The sequence below is a fragment of the Peromyscus maniculatus genome, chromosome 11 (assembly GCF_049852395.1).
Source record: "Peromyscus maniculatus bairdii isolate BWxNUB_F1_BW_parent chromosome 11, HU_Pman_BW_mat_3.1, whole genome shotgun sequence".
NCBI classification, from domain to species: Eukaryota; Metazoa; Chordata; class Mammalia; order Rodentia; family Cricetidae; genus Peromyscus; species Peromyscus maniculatus.
Genome location: NC_134862.1, coordinates 86,953,044 through 86,972,557, shown reverse-complemented (window position 1 = coordinate 86,972,557; position 19,514 = coordinate 86,953,044). Strand labels below are relative to the sequence as shown.

The following is a 19,514-nucleotide window of genomic DNA, read 5'->3' as shown; positions in this document are numbered from 1 at the left end:
TGTTTTATTTTGGTATGGGGAAAAGTTGCAGCCCATAAGCACATCTCTTTTTCCTGAATTGGCCCTTTTACCAAAAAAGGCCTGGCTGGCATCTCTGCCCTATGGGATATGGGAAATTCCCTTTCACTGTGACTGTCAAGAAAACTAAGGGAGAGACAAGGCCAGGAATCCGTGAAGGGCTGGCCTGGGAGAATGCCGGCAGGAGGACATGCTCCCGAGCTCAGATGGGGACTTGGAGTGGAAGAGCCATGGTGTGACACTAAGCAAAGCATACTTGCCACTTGTCTCCAAAACTGGAGGTACCACCCCTTCCACACTAATAAAAACATTACGATGAGGTGATAGACACAAAGCTCCTAGATATCAACTATACGATAGCTACACTGTCAGCTAGACTGTAAATCCTTGATCTTCTTTACCTGTTTCTCTCACAAAGCTATGATAGGGCTGGGATGTAGCCCAGCAGTAGAATGTTGGCCTAGCATGTACAAGGCCTTAGAATCCATCCCCAGAGATCACAACAGACACATCTGAAGCTTTACTTTCCCTGACTTTTCTAACAGTACTTCTCCCCTGGCCCAGGAGGAGAACCATTCAGGTTCAAGGAGAGGTTAGGGGATAAGAACTTGTCCATCATATATCTAGTCCATCTAATTGCAAGGTACATGTTACATGCTCCATTCTACTCAGCAAACCTATAACTAGCACCATCCCTCTCCGCTCATTTTCCTGCAAGGACACACAGACAAGGCTCAGTACTCTTTGAAGAGCCGTTCCCATAGAATGACCAGAGCTTCTGGGAGCTGCACAATGCTGCCATGCTACCCTGAAGTTCCCGTCACACTTCCACTACAATGGCTGAACTTAGACTCACACTGCCCATGATGGTTAACCTAGATTATCATCTTGACAGGACCTAGACTCAACTAGGAGACAAGTCTCTGAGCATGCCTGTGGGATAAGACTGGGTCAGCTTCTGGGCATGCCTGTGAAAGGTTAATGGAGGTGAAACGATCCCCTTAACTGTGGGCAGCACCCTTCTATAGGCTAGGTTCCAGAACTAAACAAAACAGAAAGTGAGCTGAACTTCAACCTTCTCTCTGCTTCTGCCTATGGCCATAGGTGAGCACGTATCTCAAGCTCTCACTGCCATGACAGCCTATCCTCTCAAACTGGCAGCCAAAGGAGCCTGCCTGCCTGCCTGCCTGCCTTCCTTCCTGCCTTCCTGCCTGCCTGCCTTCCTGCCTGCCTGCCTGCTGCCTGCCTGCCTGCCTTCCTGCCTGCCTGCCTTCCTGCCTGCCTGCCTGCCTGCCTGCCTGCCTTCCTGCCTGCCTGCCTTCCTGCCTGCCTGCCTTCCTGCCTGCCTGCCTTCCTGCCTGCCTGCCTTCCTGCCTGCCTGCCTGCCTGCCTGCCTTCCTTCCTTCCTTCCTTCCTTCCTTCCTTCCTTCCTTCCTTCCTTCCTTCCTGCCTGCCTTCCTTCCTTCCTTCCTTCCTTCCTTCCTTCCTTTCTTCCTGCCTTCCTTCCTGCCTTCCTTCCTTCCTGCCTTCCTTCCTTCCTTCCTTCCTGCCTTCCTTCCTGCCTTCCTTCCTGCCTTCCTTCCTGCCTTCCTGCCTGCCTTCCTTCCTTCCTGCCTGCCTGCCTTCCTTCCTGCCTTCCTGCCTGCCTTCCTGCCTTCCTTCCTTCCTTCCTTCCTTCCTTCCTTCCTTCCTGCCTTCCTTCCTGCCTTCCTTCCTTCCTTCCTTTCTTCCTGCCTTCCTTCCTTCCTTCCTGCCTTCCTTCCTTCCTGCCTTCCTTCCTTCCTTCCTGCCTTCCTTCCTGCCTTCCTTCCTGCCTTCCTGCCTGCCTTCCTGCCTTCTTCCTGCCTTCAGCTGCTTCGGTCAGATCCTTTGTTTCAGCAAGACAAGTAACTAGTAGAGCTGTGGGGACAAATTTAACTGTCTTCCACTTTGTCTATCACAACAGACTTACACACAAAACTAGAGTACAAACAAAACTTCTGAAGTGTTAATGTGAAGACATGAAGCTGCTCACACTTGTTAATCTCGGACTCTCGGGTATGAGGAACTAAATAATGCATGCAGTTTCAATTTACGAATCAAGTCTCACACTGTTCATTGAGTTGGCTCAAGGCTGAAGCATGTGGGGCCCTGGCTAGTACAGGAAGTGATGGGTGGCCCTGGTTTATAAGCAGTTCCTTGTTGTACCGCTTTCGATCCCCACTGCTTTGCTGCCTTCAGTAACGGAAGCTCTTAGACTATGAACTCATCAAATAATCCTCACTTCGCCTGGCCTCCCGGAAGAGTGGATTCGTGGCTTCCCCTTGCTGTAGGAGGTACAGAGCCTACAGCTTCTATTAGACTCATGCGGTTTTCTTCACCTTCACCCTCTAGATAGCTAAGGCTGGCTTCAAACTCATAGTCTTCCTGACTCAGCTCCTAAATGCTGCAATTACAGGTGTGCACCACCACACCTGTATTCTACTCTAAATCTTCCCATATTCATGTCTTTCCATTGTTTTCATGCTCTGTTTAGTCCATTTATTATTTTTACTTGGGGAACATATCATTCTGTAAACATTATTATTCTTTGTAATGATGGCTTGGTAATACATATCTATGTATTTTTATAATCTTTTAAAAAAATTATACATATACATATATATTATATAAGTATATATTTATATTTATTATTAAAATATTATATTAATATTATATTAATATAATATGTTAATATTATATAAAATATAATGTTATGTATTAATATATAAAAACATGTATTATATTATATTATGTATAATATTATACATGTATATATTAATATTCTATAAATATATTAATATTATATAAAATATATAAAAACATGTATATGTATATGTATAAAATTATATATATATATATATATATATATATATATATATATATATATATATATATATAAAACAGCAGTTTCTCAACCTGTCTGTGAGTCATGACCCCAATGGGGTCAAATGACTCTTCACAGGGGTCGTCTAAAACAATCAGAAAACAGAGGTATTTACATTATGATACATAACAGTAGCAAAATTATGGTTATGAAGTAGCAACGAAAAGAATTTTCTGGTTGGAGGTCAGCACACCATGAGGAACTGTATTAAATGGTCGCAGCATTAGGAAGGTGGAGAACCACTGCTATAATGTGTGCATGCACATTCAGAGGCCAGGAGGGGACATCAGGTGTCTTCTTCTATTGATTTCTTTATTCCCTTGAGACAGAGTCTCTCCCTGAACCTGAAGCTTGCTGTTCAGCTAGACTGACTGACCACTGAACTCCTGGGATCTGCTGGGCTCTGCCCTCCAACGCTGGGGTCAAAGGTGTGTGTGGCCGGCCACACCTGGCTTTTACATCAGCACTATGGATCCAAACTTGGGTTCTCATACTTGCACAGGAAGCACCCTGACAAACTAAGCCATCTCCCCAGTCCATATTTGTACATTTTAAAATGCAAACTCCATCTGTTCACTAAACAGAGATGTACTGAGCACCAAATATGTGCCATCACTAAAACTATAACGAAGTTCATCTGTAGCACAAATTCTAATTAGTCTTAATAATAAAAACCCAGAGTCAGATATCGGGGTGAAGCTGAAAGATCAGAAAGACAAAGGAGCAAGCCACAGCCACCTCTTACCTCTCCAACTCCTCAGCCTGAAAGGGGCTGAGCTCCTGACTCAGCAGCCTTATGCTCCTCTCTCCACCCAGCCACATCACTTCCTGTTTCCTCCTCCCTAGTGCTGGGATTAAAGGCATGTGCCTCCCAAGTACTAGGATCAAAGGCATGAGATCACAAGTGCTGGGATTAAAAGTGTGTGCCACCACTGCCTGGCCTCTATGGCTAACTAGTGGCTTAGCTCTGCACTCTGATCTCCAGGCAAGCTTTATTTATTAGAGCACAAACAAAATATCACCACATTCATCTTACTCGGCTCACAGTCTATATGTTGGAATAAACAATGATAATATAGTCTACCCACTAGACTACAAAAAATATGAAACAGAATTTACCTTAAAGTGGTAGTTAGCAAAAACACAGACCACAAGAAAATAAATACTTGAAATAACAAAATACACTCAAAGTACAGTTTTTTAAAAAAGGAGAAAATGGACTCCTTCTATTTATGAACTATATCTATAATTTAGAATTGTAACAACAATAAGTATTTCCAAACCTCACATCCACTGTATTATTTGTTTCATGGTCAAACACTTCAAAGGCCTCTTTGATCTTCTTATGGAATTCTGCCACTATTACCTCTGCAAAACACAAAGTCAACAAAATTACCTTAATTATTAGTTCAAAACAAAAATCCCAGCAACCTAACTAGAAATCATTTTGGGTTTTTGTTTGTTTTGTCTGACCATCCATCTGTCCGTCTGTCTGTTTTGAGACAGGGTCTCACTGTCGAGATACGTAGACCAAGCTGTCTTTCCATTTCCTCAATGCTGAGACTCCGGGCACATGCCATTATGTCTGACTAACATAGAGAGCTAAATAAGGAAGAACCTAAAGAGCCATTCTTGGTCCCTGTATAAATCATATGCATGCTAACTCCCTCTGGAAATGTCCAAGAACAGATCTTACAGAAGCGAGTTAAAGAAGGAATGGGCTATTCTGGTAGAGTCCCTCACACTGGGGAAGTCATGGCGCCAAACATTTTCTTCTGAGGTATAACAGTAAACTTATTTGAATGTTCATCTTGTGTGTGTGTGTGTGTGTGTGCACTTATGTGTACATGTGTGTGTGCATGTGCACTCATGCCCACACCAAATGTGGCGCTTACAGCTTCAGATAGGCTGGCTGGCTATACCCCAGAACCTGCCTGTCTCTGCCCTCCACTGCTGGAGTTACAGATGTGCCCTGCTGCCCCTGGCTTTTCTATGTTTGCTAGGGATTCAAATCCAGGTCCTCTTGTTTGTACCACCTCTTGCTGCTCAGTCACTGAGACATCTCCCCACTGAGCAATCCCTGCAGGCCCTAATTTTGGTTGTAAATACAATGTACGTACACTAAAAGCCACCACCCAGATCTCACCTGGAGACCTGCCAGCCTACCCCCTCTAGCTAACGTGGTTTAGGTGCCATTCTAGCTCAACAAGAAGAAGAAGAGTAAACCCAAGACAACAAACACCATCTAGTTATTAGGCTGCTCATCGCCTTTGTTCTGTTCCTGAGGAGGGTTGAAGGTGGATGAGAGGCATATAAACCCTCCTGTGCATCCTTCACACACCTTTAAACAAGAGTGTGATTAAAACTCACTTACATGAAACAGTGAAGTAGTTAATAAACATTATTGAGAACGTACTACATTCCAGACACCAACAAGGTCACAGTAAGAAGTAAAAACAGACAAAAGTTCTTGCCTCACAGCTATTTTTACTGGAAAGATATATAAATGTCTACAATTTTGCTGACATATACAGTAGGTTGCATGACCTTAAACACAGAAAAAAAGTAAAAAGTAAGAGATATAAGCCGGGCGGTGGTGGCGCACGCCTTTAATCCCAGCACTTGGGAGGCAGAGCCAGGCGGATCTCTGTGAGTTCGAGGCCAGCCTGGGCTACCAAGTGAGCTCCAGGAAAGGCGCAAAGCTACACAGAGAAACCCTGTCTCGAAAAACCAAAAAAAAAAAAAAAAAAAAGTAAGAGATATGAAGAGTCCCGGTGAGAATGCCCACCTTAGTGACAAGGTGACAGGGCACAGCTGCCAGACAGGAAGAACCCATATGCAATATCTCTGGAAAGGTTTCAGACAGAGAGAAAAGAGTGCAGAAGAGCAGGCTAACTAATGATCAGACGGCTGTGAGCTGTTGGGTGGGAGCTGAATCCTTTAAGAATTTTGAACTTCCTCTGAATGCAATGAGAAACCACTGGAAGGTTCTAGGCACTATGGTGACCTGATCTTCTTGTTGCCTGTCACTGTGTTGAGAAGACACTGGAAGGAGAAAGGTGGTCACAGAGACCAGTGCGGAGGCTGCTTCAGTATCTCTTTCAGACATGGTCAGTGGTGTCTTAGCTAAGGTCTCTAGTGCTGTGAGGAGACACCATGACAACAGCAACTCTTGTGAAGGAAAACATTTATTTGGGGCTGGCTCACAGTTTCAGTCCATATGAGAAGCATGGCAACATGTAGGCAGACATGGTGCTGGAGAAGGAGCTGAGAATCCTACATCTGATCCACCGGCAGCAGAAGGAGTCTGTCACATTATGCCTAGCTTGAGCATATAAAACCTCAAAGCCCACCTCCACAATGACACGCCTACTCCAACAAGGCCACACCTCTTAATAGTGCCATTGCTTGGTGCTTCCCTATGGGCCAAGCCTTCAAAAAATGAGTCTATGAGGGTCATGCCTATTCAAACCACCACACGGGCTGAGACTAGAAGGGGAACCATGGACATAAAAAGAAATTCTGGTTGAGATCACTAAGGCGTGCTGACAGATTTGATGGGAATAAGGGGCAAGACCGACTTCAAAGTGTTTCAATGAGTAAAAGAAGGAGAAACTAGAGATACAGCTTAGTGATGGAACACAGGTGGGAGGCTACAGGCCCCCCCATAAAAGTGGGGCGCATTATCAAGTCTCAAATTTTTACACTGGCACAGCCATGTATTCAAGTCTCAAAGTTTATGAAGCAATACACACAACAGGATATCCAGAAAGGAAGAGAAAGATAAAGTGTGAGCACAGTTTATCACAAATATAAAACCACCAAATATGGAGTGAGACCTCATACGTGTCCCACCTTAGGTAGAGGCCACAGGAAGGAATAATAATCTAAAAGTCCAAAGAAAAAATGGGAAGTTTTTCTAACCCTCATTCTCTTTACTCTAATGTAACCACCAATCATTATGTCCTGTCTCCTCCAATCCTTCTTTCTATGGACCCTGATACATGGTCTTTCATTCTCGACATTCATTCACTCAGGAAGTAGTTACTGGGTAAGTACGAGGTATCTGGTTCCAGGCCGGGTGCTTTATAAACACATAGAGCCAAATACTTCCTTCTTAGAACTGAAGAAACCAAGGCTCATTGCGGTTCAGCAACTCACCCAAGGTCAGAGTTTATTAAGGGGCAGAGCAGGATGGAACCCAGATCTTTCCCACTGAACCCTGTTCCCCACTAAATCTCACTCCACCTGATTATTAGTATTCCTAACATAAGGACTATAACCTGTAGTTCCTTCCTTTAAATGCTCTTTTCCAGACTGCAGCATAATCTCCCATCTTTAGCAGCACCACAGGAATACAACAGGATTTACTGACATAATTAAATTTTACTATAACATGGCAATGAAAAGCTTGCTAATTTTATAAACAAAACAGGAATGTTGCTCCATTACTTCAATTTACACTTCTCTGATTACACATGAATCTCGATAATAGTCCATGTGTTTGTTTGCCAGCTGTTCTCAGTTATTAATTGTCAGCTCATGTTCTCTACGCACTCAGTCCCGACCAGGATCTTCTCTTACTTCTTAACCATTCGTGTGAGCTCCCGGAAAGCAAGACTGAGCCCAGCAAAAGCACTGCCAACAAGTTTCAAGGTCACTTGTTGAACTTGGTTTTGTAAAATGAGAACAGATGCTCCTGCTAACTATCCAATACCAGCGGCAGGGCAAAGGATACGGGAGAGTTTAAATTAGCTAAAATCATCTAAAAATCTTTACCTTCTCCCCCCAGAATTAGTTACTGGGCATTGTTCTGTAATCTTTCACTCAAGGATAACTTGTAAGTAGTCTTTCTTCTCAGAAGATACTGCACTGTAAGTTACTCAGCATTGTTCTGTAATCTTTCACTCAAAGATAACTTGTAAGCAGTCTTTCTTCTCAGAAGATACTGCACGGTACATCTCTGTGATTGCTTGACAATCAGTTGGAGGTCTTTATCAACTCTGTCATTGTGGATATTCAGAATATTTTCAATAGTGAGCAATTCCGTCCAATTCACTCTTGTGCATTCATCATCTGCCTCACTGGAATTCAATGTGGAGGAGGCTGGGGAGATGGCTGAGTCAGCAAAGTGCTCCCTGAGAAGCATGAGGACCTGAGTTCAATCCCCAGCACCCACATAAAAACTCACCACGGCAACAATGCTTGTAATCTCAGTGCTCAGAGGCAGCAGACACAAGAGGTCCCCAGGGCTTGCTCACCAGCACTCTAGCCATATCAGTGAGCTACAAGTGGACAGCAGCAACTGAGGAAGATGCCGGCCAGATGTTGGCTTCTGGCCTTCTCTCTCTCTCTCTCTCTCTCTCTCTCTCTCTCTCTCTCTCTCTCACACACACACACACACACACACACACACACACACACACACACACACGATCATGAATTCACGCGCACACACATTTCTGGCCTTCTCTCTCTCTCTCTCTCTCTCTCTCTCTCTCTCTCTCTCTCTCTCACACACACACACACACACACACACACACACACACACACACACACGATCATGAATTCACGCGCACACACATTCCAGCATACACATACAGACAAATGTCTAGCGCATGCACACAAAGAAGATGGAAGACTGGCCAGGCAGTGGTGGCGCACACCTTTAATCCCAGCACTCAGGAGGCAGAGCCAGGCAGATCTCTGTAAATTCGAGGCCAGCCTGGTCTACAGAGTGAGATCTAGGACAGGCACCAAAACTACACAGAGAAACCCTGTCTCAAAAAACAAAGAGAGAGAGAGAGAGAGAGAGAGAGAGAGAGAGAGAGAGAGAGAGAGAGAGAGAGAGAGAGAGAGAAAGAAAGAAAGAAAGAAAGAAAGAAAGAAAGAAAGAAAGAAAGAAAGAAAGAAAGAAAGAAAGAAAGAAAGAAAGAAAGAAAGAAAGAAAGAAAATGTTGTTGTTGAGAGGTTTCACATCCCCCAGGCTGACCTCAAACTGACTATACAGCAGAGGATGACCTTGAACTTCTGATCTTCTTTCCACCACCTCCTGAGTACTGGGAGTTCATGCAAGTGGCACCACACCTGATCTATACAGTGTAGGTGTCAGGGACCTACCCACTACTTCACACATGCCAGGAAAGTACTCTACCAACCGACCTACATCCCTAGCCCCAGGAAAGTCCACATTAGTCATAATCATCAGATATCAGCTAGAGAGTCCACTGTTACCCACTCCGGAAAGGAATTCAGGGGGCTACTGGAGAAATGGATTGATAGTCCAGAAACCCAAAGAGCTGGCATTCATTTTCAAGTGCAACCAGTTGGGACCGAGGGGCTGGTGGCTCTAAAGACTGTAACGCTCATGATCACACGTCAGCCACTTCTGCTCCTGTGCAGCTTTTAGCCTTTTAGCAGCAGCCAAGCTCTTTGCATGGCTCTGACAACAGGCACTGTGCATAGACAAAACCTTTATCATTATTCTAATAGGCATTGTTTTTTCTGTTTGTTGGGAGACAAGCCCTCATTATGTACCAAGTAGGTCTGTAACTCAAACTCCTCCTGCACCAACCCTCTGACTGCTGGGATTACAGGCATAAATTACCACACCACTCTTGGAATTATTATGAAGTAATTAATATAAGAAAGCTCAGCAGGAGTGGGGGGGTCCTCGGGTGACTGAGGCAGGCAGATCTCTGTGAGTTGTCTCAAAACCCTACCCCCCAAAAAGAAAAGAAAGCTAAGCTGAATTAATAAGCCATTTTTATATTAGCAGAAATGTTTAAGTTATATTTGTCAGTTACAAACTTATAATTTTAATAATTGCAATTTTTTTTACTAGTTTCAAAATGTTTTCACATTTTTTGTTTGTTTTTTGTTTTTTGAGACAGGGTTTCTCTGTGTAGTTTTGGTGCCTGTCCTGGATCTCACTCTGTAGCCCACGCTGGCCTCGAACTCACAGAGATCCGCCTGCCTCTGCCTCCTGAGTGCTGGGATTAAAGGCGTGCGCCACCACTGCCCAGTTGTTTTCACATTTTTTGAGTGAAGTTTTTCATTGGTGGAATACTATCAAAACTTGAGAGACTTATACAAAAATTTATATCAAGTATGGAATCTTGGGCTGGGCGGTGGTGGCCCACGACAAAACAAGATCCAGGACAGGCTCTAAAACTACACAGAGGAAACCCTATCTTGAAAAACCCAAAAAAAAAAAAAAAAATTGAATCTTGGGCTAGGCATTGTGGCCCACCCCTTTAGCAGATCTCTGTGAGTTCGAGGCCATCCTGGTCTACAGAGTGAGTTCCAAGACTGCCAGGGCTACACAGTAAGACCCTGTCTCAAGGGAAACATATTGAACTTCAATCACGGTTAGTGGCACACATTTGTATCCCAGCACTCAGGAGGTAGAGGCAGAAGGATCAAGCCCTCAAAGTCCTCCTCAGCTATACAGTGAGGCCTTAGCTTTAAAAAATAATAATAATGATTACCTTTTTATTAAGTGTGTGGGCATGTGTCTTTCTGAGTGCAGGTGACCACAGATCCAGAAGAGCGTCTCCAGTGCCCTGGATGGATTCACAGGCAGCTGTGAACTCCCTGAGGGGTGCTGAGAGGCAAACTTGGGTCCTCTGAAAGAGCAGCACATGCTCTAATCCCCGAGCCATCTTTCCAGCCCAGAAAGTAAATTGAAAATAAATAAATGTATAAAAAGGATGTAATATTTTAGATGTTGTAGCCAGTGAGGAGGACTTTGAATTCAAGGCCAGTCTCAGCTACGTTGTGAGGCCGCTTCAAAAACTAAGGCGGGCTGGCAAGGGAGCAAGGGCATTTCCCATGCAAGCCTGACCACCTGAGTTCAAGCCCTGGAACCCTGTTAACGGTGGAAGGAGAGAAGTGACTCCCTAGAGTTGTCCTCTAGCCTCTACACACACCCCACAGCACACACCTCCCCACAGCACACACCTCCCCCCAATGATGACGATAACAATAATAATAGATTAAATTCAAAACAAGGAGATGTGGCTCAGGTAACAGGCTTGCCTAGCATATGCAAGGCAAGATAAACAAAAGCTTATCTCCAGCACTGCACAACAAAAGGTTATCAAGCCGCTTATTAACGTCCAAAAGCTCTTCTAGCTATTATCCCAGCCCATTATACAATACTGTTTTCCATGCCATTGCTTTGAGTGATAAGCCATTCATGGCCCAAAGGCCACCTTAAACTCTGTCACTCTCCTATGGCTCGACTATCTCAGGGACTCGAGACTCACTCCTGCCTTTTTGCTTATGGTCACCTTTCCCATCCTACTCAGATCATCAGTAGCTATATTCTGCTCCCCAATGCTACTCGGAACCTCCTACTCAGAGCTTATCTTTTCCAATTTCTTTAATTAAGAAACTGTCAAACATATGGAAAAGTTGAAAGCTTAGTAGCAGCCCTGTGCCCACCAGCCAGATTGAAGTATTGTGAAGACTGCCATTTTTCCCTGCCCTCCCTCCATCCCTAAGTAACTGCAGGCACAGGGATACTTTACCCTGAACACTTCCACATGCATCTCCTACAAATAAGGACAATCTCCTATATAATCTCAACACTATTTTAATATCCTTAAAAAATAACCAAATTCACTACAATCATCTAGTCTCTATTCCATATCCAAATGTCTCCATCTGTCCCCAAATGTCTTCGCTACTTCCTTCAACCTAAAATTTTATAAACGTTTGTGTACACCGTTTAACGTGCACGTGTGTATTTCCAACAGTCCCTACTGTTCCCCCTCCCCTCCACACTTGGGAAATCAGTTTGTTGCTGAGACGGTGCTACACACTAACTTCCGTAATGTTCCCTATAATCTGGACTTGACTGATAGCTTCCCTTTCAATCACTGATCCATTAAAGTCCATCCCTTCAGGGAACACCTCCTACCAATTCTCACTGCCCTCAAGTGATTCCTGATGAAGATCTCCCTCCCCTCTCTTCCCCTCCCCTCCTCTCCTCCTCTCCTCTCTCCAAATTTATCATTCAGAGTCACTCGGTTTGCAAGACATGTCCCAAGTTCTAGTTACTAAACACTTCTGAAATACTTCCCCTTCTCCCTCCATCTGTACCGCACCATTTAGGTGTAAAGACTCATCACCTCTGAGTGGATTAAAGCACATCCTTTCCCATTCCACTCCTCAAACAACAGTCACATTAGGCTTGGGTGATTTTTTTTTCCTATTTAAATTTTTTTTCTTTGTATGTTTTTCTGGTGAGGGAACTAGAATCCAGAGCCTTATGCAAGCTAGGCAAGCATTCTACCACGGAGCTATAGCCCCAAGGCTAGGGTGATCTTCCTAAAATGGAGTTTAATCCTGTGACCTTGTGCTCTCTAATCCTTCAGTGGCCCCCCATAGGCCATTCCAAGTAACAGCAAGCCTGCTTAGCTGGACACATGAAGACCTTTATGAACTAGGTAGGCCCCAACCCGTCTCCAGCAGATATGTTTATTTTTACTTTTCATTTTTTTTTATTTAATTTTGAGACAGAGTCTCTATGAAGCCCAGGTTGCCCTCAAACTCATCATGTAGCCCAGGACAGCCTCCTACTTCAGCTTCCCACATGCTGGGATTACAGGCATGTGCCACCATGCCTAAATTTCCCAACACATTTTTTTTAAACTCTTACAATTAAACATGAAAACAGCCTGATTTTAAAGTGGACAATGGACTTGAATAAATATTCCTAAAAAGAAGAAGAAGAAGAAGAAGAAGAAGAAGAAGAAGAAGAAGAAGAAGAAGAAGAAGAAGAAGAAGAAGAAGAAGAAGAAGAAGAAGAACTACTCAGCACATGAGTGCTCTATACTGTTTGTCATTAGGGAAATGCTAATCAGAGGCATAATGAGATAGTACTTCACACACTAGGATGCCGATTATCAGAAAAACGGAAACTACCAGGTCACTATGTTTGAGTGACTGTCTCCTCTAAAACTCACATTGGAATTTAACTGCTACTGGGTCTAAGAGTCAGGACCTTTCAGAGGGGACCAAGCCATGTGGCCTGTGCTCTCGACTGAGTTAAGGTACTTGCTATAGAAACTGAGTGAATTCAGCCTCCAGACCAGCCACATTTGTGTCAACTTGACTCAAGCAGTCATTTGGGAGGAGGGAACTTCAGTAGAGAAAATGCTGCCACCTGTGGGCACTGACCTGTGGGCAGTACCACCCCTGGGCTGGTGGTCCTAGATGCTACAAGGAAGCAAGCTGAGCAAGCCATGAGGAACACACCGAATTTCTCTTTGGCTTCTGCTTCAGTTCCTTCCTCCAAGTTCTTGCCTTGTGTTCTTTCCCTGACTTCCCTTCATGATGGACTGTGATCAAGTCATGTAAGCTGAAATTAACCCTTTCCTCCCCAAGCTGCTTTTAGTGATAGTGTTTGATCACAGCACTAGAAACCCAAGACAGAAATTAGTACCGGGGCACAGTCATGTGGAACTGCTGTGGAAGGCCTGACCACCTGGTGTTCTGGAGAGGACTGTGGAGGTGTTGGACTTTAGACTGGAAAGCCATTGAGTCTTCAGAACTCGGCAGGCTATTCTGCGGGAATTTAGAAGATAATGCTGTGAGCAGTGCAGATAATGGAGGCCTGCCTTGTGAAGTTCCAGAGGGAAGTGCTGCTGCTGTTGTTCTTTGCTTGCGTTTTTTTAAGTTTATTTTGTTTTGTTTTTTGAGACATGGTTTCTCTGTGTAGCCCTGACTTTCCTGGAACTGGGCCAGGCTAGCCTCTGCCTCCTGAGTGCTCGGATGAAAGGCATGTGCCACCACACACAGCTCAGTGGGAAGTTTTAAGAGTCCCTTAAAAATGCTTTTGGGGGAAAAAAAAAAAGACAGTGATGGTGCACACCTATAATCCTAGCACTCAGGAGACAGAGGCAAGCAGATCTCTGTGAGTTTGAGGCCAGCATGGTCTACAGAGAGCCTGTCTTGAAAAACAAAACAAAACCCATGTTTGAGCCATTCTATATTTTGAATTAAAAACCAGTAAAGTGAAACCTTTGCTTTTCTAGGACAACTGATGCTGGTTAGCTAGGGATGGAAATTAGCAGTGATACAAAGAGACTATCATCACTGAGTCTTCTGAGAAATGTTTCTACAGGGCCAGCACACAGAAACTGTGGTCCAGGGCAGGCCAAGGCTCTACTCCGTGCTGTTGGTCAAACTTACCGATGTGTAAGAGTCTCCCAAATGGTTTCTGGTTTTTACAGGCACGAAGGAGTTGTCAGGCGATGGTAGCCTTTAATCTCAGTATTTAGGAGGCAGAGGCAGGAGGATCTGTGAGTTCGAGGCCAGCCTGGTCTATGGAGTGAGTCATGGAGAGCAGCTGAGGCTTGGCACTGTGAGAGGCCAGGAGAGGCCATTGGTGAAGGTGCAGCCTCAGGAGCAGTGCAGAGATTTCTGCATGTTTTTAAAAACTTATTTTTTACAGTATTTGATGTTTTTAAAGACTATGGCACTTTTAAAAGTTGGAGTGTTTTATGTTGTGATATTAATATTAATATGCCATCTTATGGACAAATAGGGAGGAAAGATTGAATGGTGACAGGGTTTTTGTGTCAGGTTACCAAGGGGTCAGTTGTGTTAGCTAGTTTTATGTCAACTTGACACAAACTAAGTCATTTGTGAAGCAGGAACTTCAACTGAGAAAATGCTGCCCACCAGACTAGCCTGTGGGCAAACTTGTGGGACATTTTCTTGATTGATAATTGAAGAAAGGGGGTTCAGACTATTGTAGGTGGGGCCATCCCTGGGCTGGTGGTCCTGAATTCTATAAGAAAGCTGGCTGAGCAAGCCATGTTGAGCAAGCCAGTAAGCAGCACCCTTCCATGGCGTCTGCATCATCTCCTGCCTCCAGGTTCCTGCCCTGTTTGAGTTCCTGCCCTGATTTCCCTTTGTAATGGACTGTAACTGGGATATGTAAGGTGAAATAAATCCTTTCCTCCCCAAGCTGCTTTTGATCACGGTCTTTAATCGCAGAAGCAGTGACCCGAAGACCACCTCCTTCTCTTAACTTCTCTTCTCTCCTCTTTCTCTCTTCTCTCTTCCCTCCTCCTTCCCTCCTGTTGTCTATCATGGACTGCACAGCAAGAAGGCTCTTGCTGATTTGATCTTAAACTTCCCAGTTCCTAGAACTTTCAGGAAATAAACTCCAGTTCTCTATAATATAGCCAATATTTTGTTATAGAAGCACAGACAAATAATGTAGACTATGTGAATGTAGAAAATTAAGAAACCCTTGTGAATTGCTTCTGGGAAGATAAAATGGTACAGATGATATTAAAAAAAAATATGGCAACTCCTCAAAAATTTAAATATTTCACTTCTATTGCTCCAACAATTCTGACTCAAAATTAGGGATTAGAATTTCCAGCAGTCAAAAGGCAGACACAATCTAAGTACTCATAAGCAAATGGATAGCAAACTGTGGTATACACACACAATGAAGTATTACTCAGTCTTAAAAAGAAGGGGACTTTGAACCTTGAAGACCATTACACTTAGTGATGATGTAAGTTAGACACAAAAGGACAGATACTGTATGACTTGTCTTATATGAGGTCTATCAGACTCCCAAAGACAGAGGCCATAGCAATGATTGCCATGAGCTGGAAGAGGAAGAAATGGGGATTCAGTGTGGGATGAGGAAACAGTTCTGGAATGGATAGTGGGAATGACGCACAGTATTATGAATGCATTTAAAATCACTGAACTGTACACTTAGAAATAGGTGAGGCAGCTTGAAAAGGGCCTAATTTAAATAAAATTTATAAAGAATTAACCTTTGTGGTTTTCCAAAAGTCCTACAGCTGTATATACTTGAAAATATACAAAAGAAAAAACAAAAAACCCTGAATTAAGCACTTCAAGAGGTGAACTGAATGACAGATACACTATACCTTAGTTAAACTGTCATTTAAAAGAGAGGAAGATGACCCGGCAGTGGTGGCGCACGCTTTTAATCCCAGCGCTCGGGAGGCAGAGGCAGGCAGATCTCTGTGAGTTCGATGCCAACCCTGGTCTACAAAGCGAGATCCAGAACAGGCACCAAAACTACACTGAGAAACCCTGTCTCGAAAAACCAAAAAGAGAGAGAGAGAGAGAGAGAGAGAGAGAGAGAGAGAGAGAGAGAGAGAGAGAGAGACAGACAGAAGATACCTTACAATTCTTTGATTCACCGAGAATACAAATATATAGAAAAGCATTTCTATTATTCTAATAAATAGAGTATGTTTTTACAGACAAAAAATTGAATGATTAAAAATAAAAACACCAAGTACTTAATGCAAATTTTCTTCTAGAAAAATCCCAGCAATACATTCACATTTTAATGAAAGCAATCCATTTTATTGTGGCAATATACATACTGGCAAGCATTAAATTCATGTAGCCTCGGAAAAAAACATTTTCTTTGGCAAAATTATAACAGCCCAAAGGTAAATTTCCAGACATTTATTTTCCCTCTAAGTGTTTCCAATATAAAATTGTTTGCTTAAAATCCTAAAGTGAAATGTTTACTTTAACATATTAGTACTAGCCCAAAGCTTCCCAACTCTAGGATAAGTTCCTTTCTCCATGGTTATTTAAGGATTGATCAGAAAATCTGTATGCATGACTAATTTAATGGTAGAATTCATTTTCAAAAGCATTAGTATAGTGCCAGAGTGTTTGTTCATCAGGTAAAGGTACTTGTGGTCAAGCTTGACAACCTGTTCCCTGAACCCTCATGAAAGAACGAACTCCAGCAAGCTGTCCTCTAACCTCTCTGTGCCCCACTCCCCCCAAAATAAATAAATGCAAAAAGCATTAGCATAGGATAGCACTAAATGCTCTAATTACTAGCCTAAACATGCTGCCATTATTTCATGCCCTTCTATCTTATGTTAGCAATTTCCATGAAGCTAAGAATATTAACTATGGGTAAAAAAATCTTCTATAGAACAGCCTAACAAGTGGGCTGGAGAGATGGCTCAGTGGTTAAGGTCACATACTGCTCTTCCGGCAGACCTGAGTTCAATTTCTAGCACTCATGTCAGATGGCTCACAACCACCTATAACTTCAGCTCCTCTGGCACGTGTGTGTGTGTGTGTGTGTGTGTGTGTGTGTGTGTGTGTGTTAATTAATTAAAAATAAGTAAGTAGGGGCTGGAGAGATAGCCAAGGAGTTCAGAATGCTTGCTGTTCTACCAGAGGACCTGAGTTCAGTTCTCAGTACCCATGTCAGGAAGCTCACAACTTCCTGTAACTCCAGCTGGCTTCCAAAAGCACCCACACAAGTATGGCACATGCTTGAGAAGACATATACACAAAAACAAAAATAAATCACTTAAAAATAAGTCAGTGAGCATATAATTCAACAGCCTAAGAATGGGTTCTTATCTACTCCATAATTAAGTAGTAGACTGAAAGAAATGATCTTTCTAACACAGAGGGAAGCCACATACCACACTGCAGCCACGTCCCCACTGTATACTTACCATATGAATATGCTTTTGTCGTATATCCAAAACCTCTAGTTTAAAATACAAACATATCCACACATAATGGTGCATGGACGTATCCCAGCTAGTCTATAAAGGAAGTGGAGACAGAAGAATTGCTCGGGCCCACGTGTTAGAAGCTAGCCTAGGCAACATGGCAAGACCTATTTCAGGGGGAAAATGCACGCATATATGATGCAATATCCAAAGTGAATGGAGTCAAGAAGAAATCAATGCCAAACCTTCACAAACTCTTCCAAAATCGGAACGGAAGGCAACTCCTCCCCTCTTTCACTGAGTGTTAAATAAACTTCAGCATTTTTCTTTTTAATTCTTTCTCTTTTCTTAAGTGTGAATACCCTATATGGTCCAGGTTGGTCACAAACACCTAGACTCAACTGATGCTCCCATCTCATCCTCCAAGCACATGAGCATACAAGCCACACCACCACATCTAGCCTAAACATGATCAAAGAAACAGAAAGAAATCAGAAAAAGGAATGCTACAGACCAGTATTTCTTAGAGTCACAAAATCCTTCAAAACCACTAACAAGGGACTGGAACAATGGCTCAGTAATTAAGAGCACTTGTTGCTCTTGAAGAAGAACTAGGTTTGGTTCCAAGCACCGTCACAGTGCTCACAACCATTTGAAACTCCAATTCCAGGGAATCTATCTCCCTGTCTGGCCTCTGCAGACATCAGGACACACATGGTAGGTACACCAACATACATGCAGGTAAAATTCCATTCACATTAAGGAAATAAATAAATCTCTTAAAAATTATTTTTAATGAATTAATTATTTTATGTGCATTGGTGTTTTGCTTGCATGTATATCTGTGTAAGTATGTTGGATCCCCTGGAACTGGAGTTACAGACGGTTGTAAGCTGCCATGTGGGTGCTGGGAATTGAACACAGGACTCGGTAAGAGCAGCCAGGGTTCCTAATTGCAGAGCCAATCTCACCAGCTCCTAAAATTATTTGAAAAAATAATAAGACACATGATCATCTCAAATGCATCAAAAACTACCTAACAATATTCAACATCTCTTCATGATTGAAAACAAAAATTCTGAGAACTAGGAATTTCTTAGCAGTGTCCAGCAGTCGGGCCCTTATGAGAAACCTGGGACTGAAATCAGACTTTCCGGTGGAAGGTATCGTGCACTCCCGAGACTAGCATGGCCAGAACTCTCTGCCGTGTATTGAGCTGGCACACAGCTGTAGGCGAGCTTCCACTTCCACAGCACAGAAGCCCAAAGCAAGCAGCCTGGGGACACCAAGGAGACAGCCCGAGGTCAGGGTGTCTTTCACTTTTTGTTTTCTTTTCTCACTATATGCTGCAGGCTGCCATCAACTAGCTCCCAGCTCAGTGATGACCTCTTGCCTCAGCCTGAGTGGCTGAGCCTCATAGGCAACCGAGAGCATAGTGCTTCTCCAGTGCCCAAACTTATTACTGACGTTCTGGGCCAGTGCCCTCTTGTTGACATTCTTTTTGTTTCATAATTTGCCGGCTTTTTTTTTTTTTTTTTTTTTTTTTTCTGTATACCTAGCTAGTGATGTTCTGGGAAAGATTTAGGAGTAAGAATTGTAAGCTGGGCAGTGGTGGTGCATGCTTTAATCCCAGCACTTGGGAGATAGAGGCAGGAGGATCTCTGTAAGTTTGAGGCCAAGGTAGTTCCAGGTCAGCCAGAGCAACACAAAGAAACCCTGTCTCAAAAAAACAAAACAAAAATTGTAACGACTTAGCCTTATAAAAGAATATAACTCAATGTGTTATCACCAATTGTAAAAATGGGTAATCATCATGTTTCTCTTTGGCTAACGATGCAAATCATTGGTTAAATGCTTGTCTCATGTGTACCAGACCCTGGATTTGGTCCCTAGTACCTACCAGAGAAGGAGGAACACACACACACACACACACACACACACACACACACACACAGATGAAACAGTCCTTTCAGGCTAACAGGGTGTCTCAGTGGGTAAAAACACTTGTTTTAAAAAGCTTGAAAACCGGGCGGTGGTGGCACACGCCTGTAATCCCAGCATTTGGGAGGCAGAGCCAGTGT

The 19,514-nt window shown here is 43.3% G+C and overlaps 1 protein-coding gene across 5 annotated transcripts in view; it reads right to left on the bottom strand.

The window, feature by feature from the left end:
• The window catches only part of Drc8 (dynein regulatory complex subunit 8), a 104,856-nt gene that overhangs the window by 64,532 nt on the left and 20,810 nt on the right, over positions 1–19,514 (bottom strand). For 3 of the 5 annotated variants that reach the window (XM_076548048.1, XM_076548047.1, XM_076548046.1), the window contains exon 2: positions 4,207–4,291. In XM_076548048.1, the coding sequence (XP_076404163.1) occupies positions 4,207–4,291 (85 nt within the window). The remainder of the gene's footprint in view (positions 1–4,206; positions 4,292–19,514) is intronic. The other 2 variants (XM_076548049.1, XM_042258701.2) reach the window with 1 other exon arrangement.